Source organism: Empidonax traillii, unplaced genomic scaffold, assembly GCF_003031625.1.
Source record: "Empidonax traillii isolate 1590-97213 ecotype Southwest subspecies unplaced genomic scaffold, ASM303162v1 scaffold142:size1213974, whole genome shotgun sequence".
Taxonomy (NCBI): Eukaryota; Metazoa; Chordata; class Aves; order Passeriformes; family Tyrannidae; genus Empidonax; species Empidonax traillii.
Window position 1 is genome coordinate 1,069,801 of NW_020955335.1, and position 19,910 is coordinate 1,089,710.

General features: G+C 41.9%; 1 protein-coding gene across 2 annotated transcripts in view; it reads right to left on the minus strand.

Annotated features, from left to right (window-relative positions):
* The window catches only part of NXPH2 (neurexophilin 2), a 37,479-nt gene extending 18,487 nt beyond the window's left edge, over positions 1–18,992 (minus strand). Inside the window, exon 1 of one of the 2 annotated variants that reach the window (XM_027884276.1) lies at positions 18,792–18,992. In XM_027884276.1, coding sequence (XP_027740077.1) covers positions 18,792–18,845 — 54 coding nt within the window. In that variant the 5' untranslated portion in view covers positions 18,846–18,992. Of the gene's footprint in view, positions 1–18,137; positions 18,218–18,791 lie in introns of those variants that run through there. The other variant, XM_027884277.1, reaches the window with a different exon arrangement.
* Positions 18,993–19,910: the final 918 nt, after the last annotated feature.

Consider the following 19,910-nt stretch of genomic DNA (forward strand, 5'->3'; position numbering starts at 1 on the left):
TGGAAGCCATGTGAGTACTAAAAGGTCAGATGAATTCTGATGTTCTACGTTTAGAGGTGTACTTGATTTCCTCTCTGTTAAGTTCAAAGCTAAATGCACTATGCTTGGGTCATGTTTTGTAATAAAAATCTTGCCTTTTACATGACTGTAACAAGGAAAATGCTCCCTGCCAGAAGTCAGACCCAGGCAAACATCCACAGGTTTCAGTAAGAAATAACTGGAAAGCACGCTGGCTGCAGATTTAACTTCTCCTGTCTGATAGCTACAGGCTAGAAACATGCAAATACCTGATAGGTGTGACTGTGACAATTGTAACACCACGTAGTCCTGAGAGGATATGCTCTGTTGCAGAAAATGGCTAAACACTGCCTTTGGCTTTAATTATTTATATTATGTGGTAAGTGAATGAATAAGGTACATGTGTTTTATTGCTCCATCCACGACTTCATGTGAGCATCTCTTATTTTTTTGTTGTTGCTGCTAATATTACAATTAAACCTTGCTATATGGTCTGGGAATTTATAAAAAACCTCAGCTGTGCTGCACAAAATACTTCTTCCAGAACTATTCCTTTTCTGATTTTCTTAGTGCCTATATTATTTTCAGAGCCAAAAAAAAAAAAAAACCCGGGTAATCAAATCACACGACCTACAAAAAGAGTGAAAAACAGGGCCTTGCTTGCTCCCAGAAGTGAGGAAATGTAGTGTTAAGACTTGAAACTCATTTCCAATTTTCTGTGCTCATACCGTGGTCTCTAAACAGCAGCATTATCTCACACACCAGATGTGCAGCAGTATCCAGGTACTGCAGGGTGTGATAAGTATGGAATTTCAGCCCTGCTTCTTCTTTTATGTTGTAAGTCAAATCCTTACTCTGATTTTAATTTAGGGGTTTGTCTTGTTTTCTGTGTGCTTTGGGGGGTGGGGCAGAAGTGGGGAGTTTGGTGCTTAGTTATAGAGATGGAAAAAGAAATCATTAGGGTCTCAGAGTATTTTAGCTTAAGAACACAAGAGAAATCAGCACTCAGACCTCTAATTTTATTTAAATTGGTGTAAAACTAGAGTGTAGAAACAAGCTGATATGATTAACTCCACTTAAGTGGAATTTGCCCACAAGTGAGCAGTCTCTTGGCTGGCACAAGCTGCATTTGGAACTGAAATAAAACGGAGAGATCTTGAAAACTTGAACAACTGTCAAGTGCCATTCTGAAAATACTATTTGGATATTAAGCAAGTCGAACACATACACTGTTACTTCTGTGTTACTAAGATGTTCAATAATAATAATAATTATAATTATAATAATGTTCAGTTTCAGCTGAGAGGTGGTGACCCTATAAAGCAGTAAAATGGTGTTGCAAATGCACGTTTTTCATATCTAAGTAGTCATCCTGGAAATAGAGGAAATAAAACTTTGCACCAGGATGAATATAAAACTTGTATACAACATGGTAATTTTCTGGTATGTTAACAGCATTTGGGAGCTTGGAAGGTGAGAGTTCAAGCTGAAGGGAAAAGGGAGGCCACAGAGGAAGAAAATGAGCTTTATTCTTCAAGGCACATTTTTGTCTTGCTGTTTCTTCAGGAAGGTTCCTTTGCCTTCCAGGAGCCACCGAGTGCTCTTTGGATTCAAAGGAAACTTCTTGCTGGTTTCTGTGGGCTTTATCTGGGTCCCAGTGCCTGAACATGAGCTTGGGTTCTGTGGAAGCTGAAAAGGTTTGGTCCCTTGCAGGATCAAATGGCTGTACACCTCTGAAGAAGCTGAGCATGACGCTCAGTGCTTCCAGTCATCCACAAATGAATGAGCTAATTAAATTTTTCTTTTTTTTTTTTTTTTTGCTCTGGTATACTGCATAGTCCAATTAAGTTGCTAAGCCAATCATCTTGAAATAAATCAACCATATTGTTACATAATTCTTCTTAACAAAGGGAGATGTCATTATATGAACTAGGTTCTAAGGGTGCCAGATGCTCCTAAACAGGGAGTCTAATTTATTTGGTTGATTTTAAGAAGCAACTCATTCATGTGTGTTAGATTTTGTCATCCAAAATGCTAATTCTTATCTGAGTTTAAGGTAGATTTCTGTCTCTCTCATACATAAATGAGAGCGCACGAGAGCTGAATATGGACATTCCTTAGTTCTCCATCACACAATCACATAAAAATCTTGTCCAAAAATACCAAATAAATGGCCTTTTTAAGACAGTTGATAGGATTGCGATAGAAAAGAGGCCAAAACCACATCTCAAAATAATTGTACCAGATACCTGGAAAAAACACATGATCTTTGAAAACAAAGCTTTTGCTGAAGAAAGAGCACATAATGAAAGGTTAGCACCCTGTGGTGGGAAAAATGGGATGAAGTGGGTTCCTGGTCAGTCCATGGTGCTGCCCAGTAATTGTGCTCAGCCCTGGAGGAGAGCAGAGCAGGCTGGCAGTGGGCTCTGGCAGACTGGGAAACCTAGTTCCCTCTGTAAGAAAAAAAAAAAAAGAAAAGAAAAGAAAAGAAAAGATTACATGCTTTAGATTTGATTAACGTTTCAAGGATACTATTAAAGGAGATGGGCAGTGGAGATGTTCCCTTCAAATGCTGTCAGTGACATCGGCTGCTCCAGAGAAGAGCATACTGCTCACTTCTAACACAGTAACCAAGCAAGCCTGGCTTTATCTTTCTGCCCTTGGTTAATGCTCTTTTTTTCTTTTTTTTTTTTTTTCTTCCAGAGAGAAGATTATAGAAAACAAAAAATGTGTTTGTTGTTTTTTTTGATAGCTTCGTTGGAGGGTTGAATGAGTCACACAAAAGCCAAGGTATGCAAAGCAGCTTTTGGGTGACAGTCCTCTCCTAACCATCCTCCAAGGGTTTCCTGAAGAAAGTGCTACTGACCATTAATAAACCGCACCCCTTGGAGATACAGGATGTCACAAAAGCACTGAGAAGAAAGAAATGGGGATTACTGAATGTTTTCTGTGCACCTGTGCCTACCATCCCAATTTGTCGCTCCTAATTTTGGACCGCAACAAAACAGCTTTTGCTTTGTGTTTTCACTTGGCCAGTGATGACTGAAAGTGATTTCTCTGGATAAAAGTTGAAGGAAAAACCCCTGTGGTTTCCATTTGGACATTAGAGGGTTGATGTGTTTTGCTGTCACATTCTATTTTTAAATGCATGACACTGCACAGGTGTTCAGCCTCTGAATCCTCAGCGAAATCTGTCATCTCTCTGCAGCTTGTCACTGCATCAGCTCACAAACTGAGGGAGAACCAAGTTCCCCTACAGTAGAAAACTGCAAGTGCTTGACAATGGTTAATGATAATTTCTTTCCGTAGCTGAAAAATATCTCTACACTTGATAAATTCTCAGGTGTTATAATTGCTTTGAGGTTCATTTGACTACCTGGAACTTCTCGATTTAATTATTTATCTACAAGTCCTCAATATGTAGAACACAACCCAACGGATGATTAAAAATGTGAATCGTTTTTGCAGGAGCAAAAGTTGTTAGGTTGAGTCGAAGCACAGGCTGACAGTTTTACCTCTGTGCTTGGTCTCCATGAAACACTGAATTCAGAAGGATGAGGCTTACAAAGAATTACAAATCTTCTTGTGTCTGCCTTAAGCATATATTATTTCTGTGGGCACTGCTAAAATGTAACACAGCAAAGAATATAATAATCAGTATTTTAAGCAAACTGGTCTTGAGTTTTTAGCTCCAAAAAGCGAGGGTTAGCCCACACTAATGATGATCTTGAAAGTTTTGTTGAATCTTATACGTTGCTGGTATGGATTTCAGGCAAAAGCATCCCCTGTTCAAACCGCAGAGAAGGGGGGGAAATGAAGCAGTTCTTACAGGACTGCTCCAGAGTCATGAAGCAAGTACAGATTGCTGCTCCACCCAGAGCATCCTCATCCACAAGGAACATTTAGTTCTGCGTCTACAAGGCCATTTGCGTTGATATTGGAAGACCTAAGACCTACACCTGTAAGTAAAGCTTAGATCTCCTAAAGGGACCTGGAGTGAACCATCGTGTCCTTCTAGCTAATTTAGAGACAAAACTGTGAATGAAAACCATCCCTTTGCAGATGATTATTTAAATTATGGCTTAATGATCCTTTAGCATTCATCACTAAACAAAAATAACTGTCTCAGTGATACTGTATTGAACTCCAAGGGATCCATTTGACTCTTGCACCAACTAAGTAACACTAATTCAAGTCCTCTGAAGTTTGATTCTTTCTTTCTTTCCTGATGACCAGGAAAGACCCCAGAGGTGGAAACTGTTTTCAAAAAGGCTAAAAACAATCTGTGAGATTATCAGCTGCTTAGACTCACTTCAGCCCTCAGGGAAATCACCGAGCAAATCCTTTCTAAAGTCATATGTGGGCACATGGATGGGAAGATGATGACAGGGAATAAATAACATAGATTTACCATGGATTTACTAAATTTACCATACTTGACTAAACTGGTCGCCAAATATTTATCAAATTACTAGATCTGTGGATGAGGAGAGAGCACAGGAGTGTGACAGTACTTTGTCAAGGTTTCTGACACAGTCTCCCAAGCATTTCTGTCTCCAGGTTGGGACGTTTCTGCCCTGATAAGTGGAATACTGAGCAGGTGAAAAGCTGCTGGGCTGAGGCTCAGAAGGCCATGGTTAATGAGTCACACTCTGACCAAACATGGGTAACAAATGGGTCCTGTTCTTCTGTAAGACTACAAACTGAATTCACAGAGGGATTTTGGAGGCTTAAATGTTCATAATCACTATCACTACTGAAAAGTTTTGACGTGGTTTGCTGGAAATCACAGTGTAAGCCCCCCACCTCCTTCCCCCTGATAACTAATCTACCCAAAGAAGATGATTTAAAGAATCTTGTTTGCTTCAGGTTTCATTATGAAGTTATATATAAGTTTATATTTCATTATAAAGTTATTTTCAAAATATACCATCGGTGATATTGGTTCACAGGTGATTATCTGAATTACAGGCTTTGAATGGCAGCACATAATTGAATGTAGCATTTTTTTTCCCTTGTTTCTAATGTACACATTCCTTAAAACAAAAGTCATTTTTGTGTTGTGAGCTTGACTTAAAGGACAGCTTTCACCTGCTAACTTCCCAGGGCACTGTGTTACATATATATATATATATATATATATATATATATATTTACATATACATACATACACACACATACACAAAATGTCATGGGATGAGGACTGCTTCCAATCTGGGTTATCTGGAAGACAGTGCATTTCTTGAATAGATGGCTCAAAAGCACTGTGAATAAAACAGAATACTTTTTTTTTTCTTTTGCCTGATAGGTTTAAATATATCACAGAGCAGACCTACAATTAGCACCCTGTGAAAGAAGAATTTATCTCAGAAGTTAACTTATGAGAATCGTATTTATATTTACAATGATTAAAAAAATATTCTTTGTGAACTACTGAGTTAATCTTTCACCCTACACAGGGATGTAGGACTGCAGACCCCATCGCTTCCAGGATTGTGACACACCACAGAGAGGGCTCAACCAGCTACTCCCAGAACTGAGATCACATCAGAAAATTAGCAACCAGATCAGAAAGGGACATAATTATGTACTTTTATGAGTTACATCAATCAGATGGATTTATTCATATTGTCTTACAGAAGATTAATAGATGCATAGAACATTAATATACTTTTGCAGCAGTGTAATTTATAAAGGGAAAAAACTTTTACGAAAAAGTCTGATGCATCTACTATTAATATTTTGCTGAAGGGGATGAGACTTTTAAACTACTCACCTTGCAAACACTACTTAAAATTGACAGAGCACAGCCTAGGAAGGTTATTCTGTATCTTGTCCTCCAGGGTCAATAATTCTATACTTGGAGCCTTCTCTGAACTGATTTGTCTATATTTCAGATAGGAACACACTTTGATGTTTCTAACCAAATTGATGCATTTCTCCCACACATTTATTGTTCTTATTTCTAACTGCTGAAGGAAAAACTAGCATCTTGTCTAGCTCTTAATGGAAAGTTTATCTATTAAAGATGATGACTTGTATGAGAAAAGGTGGTGGTTCCAGGCAAAAAGACTATTTTACAGACTACTCTAAATGTATTTCTTTCAGGAATAGGAAATTTGAAGCAATATTAGGTTTATATCAACAGAACATGTGATTCTTTTAATAGCATCCTTCAGCTTTTCTTACACACTGACAACTACAAAGGTTGTCACTGCTTGCAAAGAAACGTGTCCCTTGGGAATCTGTGGGATATTTCTTTAATCAGAAATTAGGGAGTGAGCAAAACATTTAGGTATTTAATCTGTTTATGCGTAATTCCTGCTGTAATTTTTCTTTTCAGGCTGTCTAATTTTTACTCAGAGCACCGACGTGTGCTCAGCTCTGCGCATGAAGCAGAAGACACTCCTGAAGATCTAGCAGTGGAAATAACACATCAGGGAGATTGGTAACATTTCTGGCTAGATACAAGAGTCTTCTCCCTGAGCTCTGAGCTGATCAAAACCTTATAATTGTATGAATCTTGCACTAATCCTACTTCTTGGTGCTGTGTTTGTTACCTCATGCATAATGCTAATATAGTCACGTAGTTCACACACAGTGTCCCGTCCTCATGGGTTGGCTGCAGATGTCCAGAAAAAAATCCAACCTGTCTAGATCACATGCCCATTTAACAAAAAAAAAAAAAAATTGGTAGTGGAACATTGAAGTTTGAAGCAGAAAAAATATTCCGAGAGAATTGTTCAGAGAATTCTTCCTCCTGAATCTAGCCCATTTTCTTAATCTGAAAAATTGCCAAATTCTACAAGAGTCCTTTATGTTAGGGTTAAAAGACCCCATCTAAGCAAATTTGTTCAGCACTGGGATATCTTTTCTTTAAGATGTTTTGTGAAAACCAACAGGAAAAAGGGAAATAAAAAAAAATAAAAAAAAAAATAAAAAAGATGTTTATTACTCCAAACACTCAGAATCAGTAGAAAAGATGAATAAAGAGGCAAAATTCTGTGACTCACAGTGCTAATGTTGCAGTTCTTTGAAAAAAAGGTCCCCAGGAACAGGCAAATAATGCAGCCTGAACAAAGTGTCTCAAGAGTGATAGCAAAGGAGATAGCTAAGCATAAAGGGAAGGAATTAGGGAAACTTTTTGCATAGCATTAGAAAAAACTTACTAAACAATATGATACCATCAGCTGTGAGACTTCCTAGGGATTCTCATGGGACCTTCTAAAAGAATATTGCAGAATAATACTAGGAAGTGTTCAGCATGAGCAATCCTACATCACAGGATATTGGATAGCTTTTCCTGGTATCCATCTGATAAAGATAACAACAAAAGCATGGAGAGCTTGACAGACAGCTAGTGGGGCTTCCCCCCAGGTTTGTAACAGATGCCTAAATTTATGACCTCTAAAACGACCCAGCAAGACACATGACACAAGTAGTCCTGGAGTTTTAAGGTTGCGAATCCCCTTTAGTTTGTTTTGGAGCACCCCTCACTGAGGACCTGAGCTTCTAATCCATGTATGGGCTCTCTCAGGATACAAATCCAGGCACTCCTTCATTAATTTCCGTTGAAGGATCCAATCCAGGGTGTGGTTTTCATGCATCTTTGACGAAGATCACAGAATGAGGTAAGAATGCTTGCAGTGATGCCTCCATCACAGTTTATTTTCCAGTGCCTCCTTGCAGAAGCAAGATAGATGTGAGAAGAGTCAGCTTCCTGCTCTCACTGAATTTGTACATATCTGACCTCCCACCAAAACAAATGAACAAATTTGTACCTCTTCTCTCTCTCCCCCCAAAAAGGTAGATCCCAGTAGCTTTTAGTCCCAGCGAGGGCAAGGATTGAGCACCTTCTTGTAGAATCCTGTCTCCCTCGATAAATTCAATACTGCCTGGAGAGATGCAGGTTCACTCTCCCTTCTGCTACCCTAATTAGGGGATAAGCACTGACTTATTTGCTCAGAGTGAATGGAGATATTATCACCTGTTTATTCGGTAGTCATTAATAGCTGTTCTACCTCAGGCTGCCCAGCTACCCTTAAAAAGCCTCCTAGGGTGAAAGTGGGCATCCCTGTGACCCACCAGAGGGTTCTGGACCTTACAGATATCTCCTTTCTGTGTGGGGAACTTGCTAAATTTCATTCTCAGGCACCATATGCAAACCCCAGGTGTTTGATTCAAAGCTGTGACATTGATAATTCTCTGCTATCTTTTAGTGATTTTGAATTTTCCAGAAATGTAGGAAAATTCCTGACCATACTTAGTTAAGATGTTATTCTCAAACTGAAGAGGTCCCACCGAAATAACTGTTCAACCATCCTGTGCACTTCAGTTGGATCAGAGCTAGTGATCCCAAGGATAACTAGTACAATTATTTAACAGAACTCTAGTTAAGACAGAAATTGGGGTAAGGGGCACATGTTCATAAAAGAGCAGGCTTTATTAATCCCTACTCACAGACTCAGTTTATCTCAACACTCCCTGAGAGCACAGAAGGGTGTCAATGGCACTCTATGGGACAAGTCAGTTAAGTGACTCGTGGGTTGTGTTATCAGGACTACAGTTTCAATATCTAAACAGAAAAAAGAGTTAAGTCTCCTTCACACTTACCAGCTTTAATGAAAAAAATAAAAATAAATCTAATAGTTAGTCTGAACTGGACAACACAATCCAATCCATCAAAGCACAAGAAAGAAACAACAGCCATTATATTTGTATTTTCCACAATAATAATGTTTTTGCTCCACCAAAAATATAACTGTGCTTTTCATTGGAAGAATATTGCAAACTCTCCAGAAGGCAAATTTCTGCAGATTGGTATTCCTAGTCATCATAAATACAAAGTTAGCTATTTTAAATTCATTCTTTCTCCCATTGTTCAACATCAAGAATTAAAAGCAGCAACACTGAACCTTCAGTCTAAGCAAGCAGAGTAACAGATCCCATCCAATATCCACAAAAAGGTTTTGTTAAATAAAATATGGAGTTTAAATTCCCTAGTCACATCAGTCCTAGGCTGTCCATTGCTGATAACACATAGGTCATGTGTGTCTGAATAAAAGGATTATGGGGTGAACACCACAAAATGGATCTGAGTATGAGGTATGTCATGTTTTCTCATTCTTACATTTAGAGGCATTTAATTTAATTTAAATCAAATAGGTCCTAACTCAACAATGCATTTATTCTCCTGTCAGACACTCAACACATTGGCATTATTTTAGCTAACTTCAGTTTGGTGCCAGGAACTGGATAGTGAATTCCAGTGAGAAGAAAAATAAGAAAAGGCTCAAAGAATGAGATGGATGAGAATGACTTTCCCACTTTTTAAGAACTGTAAGGAAAAGCATCAGCTATGATTTTCACCAGAACTGCTATAGGGAAAAAAAAAAAAAATCCAGGATTTTGGGTTCTAGGGGGAAGGAGAGTGTAAAGAAACCAAATACCTTCTGTGCCCCCAGGATGTTCATGTGGAAGAAATGCAGTTTGTTGTATCTCTTGGTCTGAGTCTAAATGTGACACACCACAGTTCACTGTCACAGCAAGACCTTCACAAGGAAAGGGTGTCAAAGGGGAAAAATATGCTTTTTAGAGACAAATGGTTTTGAAGGCGGAGTATATAGGATCTGAAGTTCTGTAAAACTTGCTCCTCAAAAAAAAAAAAAAAAAAAAAAAAAAAAAAAAAAAAAAAAAAAAAAAAAAAAAAAAAAAAAAAGAAAAGAAAAAAGAAAATATCACGTTCCAGTCGTGTTATAGTAGTGGATATCATGACAAATGAGTTTAAAAATGGACCATTATAAATGCAAACACTCTAGAAGTACATTATACAATCTACAACTCAAAGCAAAAAAACCTTTGGATTGATCTGCTACCAGAGAGCTTGGACAGAAGCTGTCAGTGAAGGCTGAGCTGATGAGCACTAATAGATTCTGGAAAGGTGGTTCTAACTACTAGTTTCCTGTACAAACATTAAATATAATAAAAGAAAAAAAATTTAAAAAATCTTTAAATAAAATTTAAAAAACCCTGAAGCTGAGCAGCAGAAAGGAATATAGTCTTTCTACCTGCTGCTGGCCACTGTACTTTGGATCAGGCGGGCATCTCCAGGAGGAAGAGGAAAGCAAGGAAGCTGCTGCTTCTCCCAGAGGAACTGAGCATTCTCTGCTTGGAAAAAAAAAAAACACTTTAGGAAGATGGAGCATGGAGGGAGAGAGAAAGAGTTAGCAAGCAGGGAGCTCAAGGCAGAGCACAGCTTGGAAAAGCTCCCTGGAGGGCCAGAAACTTCCTTACAGCAGGGAGCAGACTCAAGCCAGGGGAATGCAAAGAAGACTGATGGATTTGTCATTCAGCACAGAACACGGGGCAATTTGACTCAAAATTAACAAAAAAAAAAAAAAAAGGATGTTTCCAATACTGGAAGACTAATTTAATGTAAACTGCACAGCGGTTCAGCAGCGGGATGAAGCAGAGCCTGGAATACAACAGCAGCTGTATCACAGGATTTGTCCCAGCCCGATAAGGAGTTTAACATCAGTCTTTTCCTTGCCTTTAGCAGTGACAGAATTGAAACTAGTCAAAAAAGTTGACAAAACGGAATGGGTTTCAAAAGAAAACGAGGTGTTTCAATCACCTAATTTAAAGTGGCCCAGGCTAACACACCTGGTAACTCAGTGGTGCCACAGCCACAGAGGTAACATTATCTGCTGCGAATCTTTCCACAGAGCTGATTAGCATTTTGTTAGTTTAATGAGTGGAAAACAACACAGGCTTTAGCCTTCTCTCTGGCACACTTTGCTCGAGAAACTGAAGGACTGGCCTTCACTCCTGTCTTGATCCACATTATGCCACTGAAAATGCCCCTGATCAGATTCAGCAGCTCTTTGCCTTTGTATCGAGAAGGGCCAGTGAAGGAAAGGGTCAGCTATGCAGAATATTCCTCTAGCCTACTGGAGGTGAAGCTGAGAAACGTGCCTTGAGGCTCTATTTTGTTTCTTTGGTTTCCCAAAACAGTAATGGCACACATGTAATACATCTTGACTATAAAGGGCTGTGAATTCTGACTACAGTGCACTATAAAATTACTATTGTGTACCTTCTCCTGTATTAGAATTTTTGATGGTTTCTTCTTCAAAGAATCACCTGTGGTAAGGAGAAAATTCAACTTGGGAATACCTTGTCCGTTTTAGGCTCCCAGTTGTGGAGGAACACACTCACTAGTAACAGCTACAGCTAAAGGCTCCAGAAAAAAAAAAAAAAGGACTGGCCATGAGACCCTTGAAGCCCCATGAGAAACAGCAATTCCAACTTTCCAAAGGTATGTGGTGAACAACAGAAGCAACCAGCAGGTGTTTGTAAGGAGGAAAGAGCCAGGCAGCACTAGAGGGAATAAACTTCAAGGTCCCATATTTCACCCTCCTGAGGTTCATACACAGGTAGAACTCAGTGTAATTGGGGGAATATTCCTGGTTACTGTCAGTCTGTCTGTCCCTCTCCTCCTGTGGTAACTGCCCAGGCTCAGTTCAACTGCTGAAGGCATTGTTTTATTTCCATCATCTTCCTCTTTCTCATATTCACCTCTTACTCCCTCAGCAAAATCCCAGGGCTTTTTCCCTCCAGGTCACCCTCAAGTGCAGCCAGCTCCTTCTCCATCAAAACCATTAAAAGCCCTTAGATCTACTTAATAACAGAATAAATATAGAAGCACTTCTATGCACAAGTGGTTTATTTTCCTGGATAATGGGTAAAGTCAGATGAAATTAAGATCATGTTTATACTGGTGATTCCTGATATTAGAAATACCTGGTCATCGCCAAAAACAAGTAAAGAAATTCTCAGCTGATTGAAAACATAAAAGAAATATGCTGGATCTGGAAAAGCAGAATTAGGGCTTTTAAAGTAGCCTCAAATCTGCACTGCAATGATACAATAACCATAATTGCCCCCAATATACATAAAAACTGATTTTAGAGACGGTAGAGTCTTCATTTTCTTTTTTATTTCTCCCTATTCTTTCATTTTCACTTCCCGGCTAATAATAGCTTCTGTTACTACCAGTCGTTTGGAACAAAGAAAAAACCTATCTCAAGAACTACAGATCTTACAGCTCTTTAATTCTACCTCAAATTATAGTCAATCAAATTCTGTGTTTACAGTAAGTGCTGCCATTCCAGGAAGAGCAGGGCATCACACCAGCACTGAAATCTCTGCTGCAAGGACAAAACTCCTTAGTCTTAACTGCAGACCCAACTTCATAGCCCTTTATTTCCTCCCCACTCTCACTTTGTTTCCTTGAACCTTCTTGTTAACTGCAACTGAGCTTGAAGCTGGCGCAGAACACCAGCCCACAAGGAGATTCCTGACCAGAAAGGAATTAACTTTGTTTTCCAACTCCTGATCTGCAGACCTTATAGATTTTGTGTGAGATTCACCCAGAAACTCATCCACCCCCGCCCCATCCATCCCTTCTCTTGCTCACCTGGCAGAGTGCTGACAACACCCATATTTCTGCACAGATAGACTTTCCAGCATCCCAAGATTTTCCAGCATCCCAAGTGCCTTATATGTGGAGTCTGGGAGCAGGGGAACATTAGGACTGCAGCCTGTGCTCCTCCTGCAAGGTGCAAACTCCAGGGCTGCATTTTCATGTTGAGGGTCTCCCATCAGCTCAGATTACTCAGGGTGTAACCCAGGTGGCGACTCAACTGTAGGCACAACGGTGCTGCATGACGGAATGGATGTTATCACATTTTCAGTGCTACAACACCACAGTAAGAGTTCCTGGACCACAAGGTACCTACTGATAAATGGATTTTTTTACAGATAAGAGTACCAGAGAAAACATGCCAGTGTAAACAGTGCTAAATTGAGGGAAGGGTCTCTAAGAGGCTGAAATGCGTCTCTCGTGGACTTATTTTGCAGTAGTGATGCTCTGCTGGAAGCAGAACCTGACTAGCAGGTCCACCCCTGATTTTCCTGAACTCTGAGTCTTTAACTACCTAAACAAACAACAAAAATGATAACTGCAAACTCAGTGGGAAACTGAGTAAATGGAAACAGAATGGGAATGAAGAACGGGGCTGGACAAATAAAAACACAAACATTTAAGGTTTGAAGTGAATGGCCAAAGCTGCCTCAAAATAGGATGTTTGGAAATCAAGATCAGGATGAATTTTTAATAGTCACATGAAAAGGAACTTTCACTTTCCTCTTTTCCAGTTCTGCTAGATTTGATTCAGTTCTCCAAGATTTGATGTGGTAAAAAGTTTCAGGCCACTATTTGTGCTTTATAACGGGTATAGTGAAGGGGCATGTTAAAGAATTCGGCAAAAATCAGGACTAGAAGATGGATTAACAGAGCAAATGGACCGTCCTGTGAAGCACACAGGCACAAAAAGGAAAAAAATTCTTCCTTTTTCCTTGCTGCCTTTGGTTTTGATACATTGACAAGTACATGTGAAAGATCCAAAGCGACAGGCTTCCCTCAGCACCAGGACGGCTCGCTCTGTTCCTGACCAGGATGCAACCCACAGCTATGGAATCGCAGCTGCTGTCCTAAAACCATTCTGGACTAGCACTGATCTTTCCCTATGTCAGCTCTTTACCAGAAGTGCCCCAAAACTACCATGTCTTATTCATCACTTGGGCCAAATATGGGTTAATACCTCACCCACAGAACACGCATTCCTGTCACCCCAGTGCTCATTTCCCATGTTGTGCTGAGCAGCTCTTGCTTCTTCTCGTACAGTTTTGCTTATAAAGTGCTGACTAAAGGTAAAATTTTCAACAGCAAATTGGTGCAACCAGAGCAGAGTTGTGTTTTTCTGATGCCCTGAATGTCCCCCTAGTGAGTGGTTTCTGCTGCTTCTTTTGGACTCCCATGTCTGAGTTCCTTTCTTACAGAAACCAAGGTGCAGGAGGAAAACCAGGAAGGTGGGAGTGATCAGTGCATCCCAATTTAGCATTTGGGCTCCACTGCTCTTTCCATTTCACTTCCCTGTCGGTTACACTTACAGCACATCTCTGACATCTCTCCAAGTGCTTTACGATGGCAGAAAAACTCCTTGCATGTTACACATGGAAGGACTGAGACTTGCATTTTACTTGCCCTGTGCTAGGGAAGCCTGGGGTGTCTTGTGGTCTACTGGGCATCAAAGAGACTTTCTGTACAGATTTTAAATGGGATCCTTAACCTTTCTGTGCCCCGGTCAACCTCCAATTTTCAGTCAAACTGAAAAATATCAGTCACCAATTCCACAGAACCAGGTCAAAAGACAAGATTTGAGGACAGGTTAAGCTGTGAACCTCCTCCATAAACTGAACCTGTCCCTCTCCACCTTAAGACACAACTTCTCATTCAGGGTAATAAATTCTCAAACTTCTGAAACCACCATTTGTTCATCTGTCTTCAACTCTAAACTGCCCGCATTCCTTGGGTTACTCACATTACTTTAAAACACAGAAATGAAACAGGCTTAGAATGCCCACAGCATCGAGAAAAATAACAAAATAAACCAAACGAAAGGTTGGGCCCAATATATTTCATGACAAAGTTCCCCCTGAAATTAAAAGGGATGGAATTTCAGCCCTGTGCTTCAAGATGACCAGAGGGAAGCATTTACCTTTCTGAAATGGAGCTGAGAGTTTTGCATGGTGCCTATTTCTGATTCTTACTGCAAGGGCACGTTACATGGAATATGTTTGCAGGGCTAGAAGACAAAATTAAAGTAGCCAGGAGGAACATACCTCTGTGTTTCTACATCTTACAGGGCATACATATTTTAAATGGAAAGGCAGCGTTATCTCAGTTTTCAAGTAATTTCTTATGAAGCAATGTCTTCTACCAGAGCAAATACTCTTTTCAGCTTAAGTCATTAAGAACCTTAAATTCTGTTTAAAAAAAAAGTCTGTTAAAATTTTGTTTCACTAACTGTAACAAAACCCAGTTCGTTAGACAGTTTCAGCCCTTGAAATTCCAAGACAAACTATTATTGAATTTTCCTCATATCAAACACTGTACTCTCAAAGTTGGTGGATAAAAGTCTTAAAATAACACCCTTTTTTTTTTTTTTTAAATTATTTCTTATCTATACAAACACTACTGGGGGAAAAAAAAATCAACTGCTTTTAAGGGTTTGTAAAATGATTAATTCCTGGATTTCTAACACAGCAACAACTCTGCCCAACGATAACGTTAGAAGGGAGTTTCTTGATAGAAATGCTGGTGCAACTTTAACTGGAGGCGCTGGAAAACGCTGATTTGATCCTTTCTTAATTTCAGACCTCAAAGATGCAGGAATGTACAAATAGCTATGGTGCCTGATGACCCTAAAGAACCACAGATCCTGCCTGAGTGTGTCTGTAACTACACCTTGCCAAGACAAAGTAGTAAATAACTCTGCTTCTTGATTCAAAACCTGCATACAACTTTTATTTATTTTCTTTCCTAAAGGAAAGTGGGAAATATCCTGCATTTTGAAGACCCCATCTAAGCTATTTTTAAACAATGTTATGAAACCTGACACATTAAATGTGCAAATTAATAACATGGAAAGGAAATAATGGACAATGACAGCATTTTTTTTTCCCCCGACAAGATTTCTTTAAAATGACAAGTAATATTCCCAGGGAAGCAGGAGAAGTCCCCTTTCCTTTAAGGTATTTAGAGCTAACTTAATAAAACACTATCAGGCATGCTATAAACTGTATTATCCTAATACTTCACTCTCTTCAATATTCAACATGTAGAACTCTATTATTTATGAAGAGGTAACTAACAAGGCAATTCAGCAATTATGTGACAATTGGAAAAGCTTACTGAAAATTAATAGGAAAGCAAGAGTACCTATTAATGATAACATAACACAACAATTCTTCATCTTCTTATCAATAGCAGCCCAGACATGTACTGACTGTGCATTGCAAATTGTTGTTTTGCTCCATATTGTCAACATAATGTAAACCTGACTTATGAAATCAATGCACTTTTACAGGAGCAAGTTAGCACCTTAACCTGACTCTACAGCAGGCTTCCTTACTGCTCCATACACCCAAATATGCAAAATATTTTAGGAAATATATAAGTGCTTATGTTGCATGCATACTGGTACACCAGCTATTAATCAAAATAATAATCCAGGAACATGTTACAAAAATACATTCACACTCTATTACAAATACTAAACATGAACTTCTGACAGAACAGCACATAAAAAATCATCTAGCGCTGCTTTCGGAAATTCAGAGAGACTCTCTGCCATAATCCCCTCAAATTTATGAAGTTTCATCCTAATTTATGCATCTTCAAGAAGTAGGTAAGTAGACAGCACACTTTGGTATCTGAAAGGCGAGGCAGCATTTGAAGTTCAATTTATTATATAAAAAGTACTTCTATCTTCCCTGAAATACAGTGCCAAAATGTCTCACACTCTGACACCTCTTACACATTTTATAAAAAATTAAGATTGCCCCATCAGGAAGGGTTTGCTGATAGCATTTATGGCTTCCTAGGATGCTGCTGTACTGCAACACTGAAACCAATGATTTCTTTTATTTCTTGGCTGAAATGCTGAGCCTTTATTGTTGAATAACATCAATCACGTTGATCTTTGGTTAAAAATAGAAAGAAAAAGTCAAGAACCAGTAACACCAATGCCTGCCTGCTAAAGCTGCTAATCAGACTCCAGAAAGCCACCAGTCCCTGCAAATACTGGCCAGAGAACAAAGAATAGCAGAGACTTGTACTCAAAGCATTACCACCAACATCAAATATTTTTTAATTTATAATAAGCAAAAACTTTAACCAGATGTTAACCAGATGTTCTGGTAAGGGCAAGCCAAAAGGTATTTACACAACTTTTTAGCAGTAGGTTAGCATTACAAGGTAAGCCTAAAATACCTCAAAAATCTCACACATTCTCGTTTTGCTTAAATGTATTATTTAAGCTAATTTATATAACCGAAATAACTAATTGAGTTCAAAATCTTGTTGGTTTGCATATAAAGAACGCAGAAAAAAATGAATCCTCCTGGGTGAGCTGAGTGCCACATCCACCTGAGAACCTTCAGTGACTGTTTATGATTTTTGTTTGATTCAAGGCAGCAACTTTGCTTCTTTTAGCCAGCCTTCACTTACAGCATGTAAAACCACAGCAAGAAACTTCCCAACATCATCCATAAAACATTGTGTAACAAAACCGATCCCTGATGATTCAAGTTTCAAACGATCCCTTTGATATCTCTTAAAAAAAAAAAATAAAGAGGAGAGTGCAAGTGAGTGAGAGAGGTTGCAGACGTGAGGAAGGAGCGTTTTTATTTAGTTCCCTTCTGCTCAGCAACTTTGTAATCCATTTGCTGCTCTGCTTTCCCATCTCTCACCCCTGCGTGTTGTTTAGCTGGAAACTGGGCTGCAGGAATGTGAAGAATGTAAACAGCCTTTTATTGTCCAAAAGGATGGGAGTGTGAAAGAAATGTGTGCCTTATCGCAGGGCTGCAGCTCGCTACTTCATTGCTATGATTTTACACTGTGTCTCACCTAAAAAATCCAATGCGCAGGCTGGAAGGTGGAAAGACCTTCCCCGGTTCTTCGTTCGCGAAGAGACTGGCCATTATAAAGTGCTGGAGCAAAAAACATTACACGACAAGCACAATCCAAAACCGGATTAGAATTTGACATAAGCTTCCTCAAAAACTAATCAATCACCTCACGCTGTAATACTAGACTCCAGTTCTTAAGGAGGGTGTTTAATCCCTTCAAGGTTTATTACACACTCCCTATTGACTGCGGTGACAAACTTTCGGGTCCAAGGCAGCTGGGGAAGAGAGGCATAACTTTCGGCAGTAAAACCAAAACTCACCCCAAAATAACAAGTATACTTAAAATGGGATTTTGCAATTAAAATGAAGATGGCCAAACTCTTCTGTAAATACATTTTTTTTTCTTTTTAACCTCTCCTGCCATCTGAACCCGAGCATTAATCCATTTGTTTCCCACCATCAGTGCCCCCACGAAAGAGGCACTGCTGGCGAGAGAGAAGTTGAGCTCCTCGCCCGCCTCCAGCCGCGCACCTCGCTTTGCCTCCCTCCCTTCAGAGCCCTGAATTTCGCAGCCTGCATCTCACCTTGCCACCACGTCAGTCCCCGCATTCCCCCACCGCATGCAGAGGACTGTTTAGCGTAACACCGGCATGTCCCACAGTTTCTGATAAAAATTAAGGAAACACTTGGCGTGCGCTGCAGCAAGCCGAGACTAACGGGGCAGCTTCCCCAAGCGCTCTTGGCTCTACCTGCGCCACCCGCTATGTCTTGCACACGAAAAGAGGCGCTTGAGGCGAGCAGAAAACTTTTCGGGAGCGGACAGTTCGGGTGATGCTCGGCACATACACACACATCGCCCCCTCCCCGCCCGCGGTACCCGGCGGCTCCCGGCGCATTCCGGCACATCCCAGCGCATCCCGGAGCATCCCGGTCCCCGCGGCCGCGCTGCGCTCGGGCACGCGAGCGTCCCACATCCCAAAACAGCCCGGCGTGAAGCAAGCTCGCTTAATTAAAAGAAAAAACAACAAAAAAACACCCCCCCCCCAAAAAAAAAAAAAAACAGAGAGAAAGAAAAGAAAAAGGGAAAAAAGAATAAGAATCCTTCGGGGGCTGCGGAAAGGATGGTTTGGGGGGCTGCTCGGCGCCAGCCCGAGGGGACCGCACTCCCCGGTGAAAGGGCGCCGGAGTCTCCGAAGCCCCCTCGGGAGAGCCCGGGTGCCGCGGGGATGGACACTTACGAGCTGGAGGACGCCCTGGACCACGACGAGGGGCAGGGGCTGCAGGGGCACCATCCTGGCTGCCGGTCTAGGCGGCGACTCCCCTGGCGCGGGTCTCGCTCATCCCCGCTCCGGGAGGAGGACGGGGAGGGGGGGCAGGACCGGGCGCAGGGACACGCCGCCCGCTGTCCCCGCTCACGGGGCGCTGTCCCCGCTCACGGGGCGCTGCCAGGCAGCGGCCAGACCCCGGCACTGCCGCTCCTCTCGGCTCCGCGCCGCCCGGCTCCGCGGGCGGCCATGGCGGGCGGGAGGCGGGATGAGGGAGGCGGGAGGTGTCGGCGCTGCCCAGCTCCCCCCGGGGGCAGAGCGGGGTCCCCTCACAGCCCGCGGCCGGGCCCCGCCGCCCCGCTGCCCTGCATAGCGCTGCCGGGGACCGGGGACCGCCCGCCCGGGCCGGAGCGGAGCAAAGCCTTGGCGGGGGGCGGCGCGTCCCCGCCGGGAGCTGAGGAGTCCCCGCTGCCCCGGGCGGAGCGGCCCAGCCCTCTCGGCAAGTTTAAAGAGGCGGCGGCCCCTCCTCCGCCCTCAGCCGCCCAGCCCGAGCCGGGATGCACCTCCCGGAGCGACCACGGGCTGCCCGACCGCTGGTGTGGAAAGGGAGACAGGTGAAGAGTCGGACTCGACGGCCCCGGTCCCGGTTTTATAGGACACCTCTGTCGCAGGTCCCTCTCTTTAGGGCGGATTGGCCCCCCGCATATCCACACACGGGTGAGCAGCCACCGTCCTTGCGGGGAAACCCGACGTGTTTCTTCTCCCCAGCTGTGAGGAGAGGCGGCAGGACGGCCGGGTCCTGCAGTCTGCCCTGGGGACCCTCAGTCTGCCCTGGGGACCCTCAGTCTGCCCTGGGGACCCTCAGCCTGCCCTCAGGACCCTCAGCCTGCCCTCAGGACTCTCACCCTGCCCTCAGGACACTCAGCCTGCCCTCAGGACACTCAGTCTGCCCTTTGGGACACTCAGTCTGTCCTGGGGACACTACACATCTGTCACCTGGGAATGGCGTCCCCTCGAGTGGGCACAGGGACAGGATCATGTCCAAGTGGGCTCCTTGTGTGGGGCTCGAGCTCTGCGAGGCAGTGGGGTCTG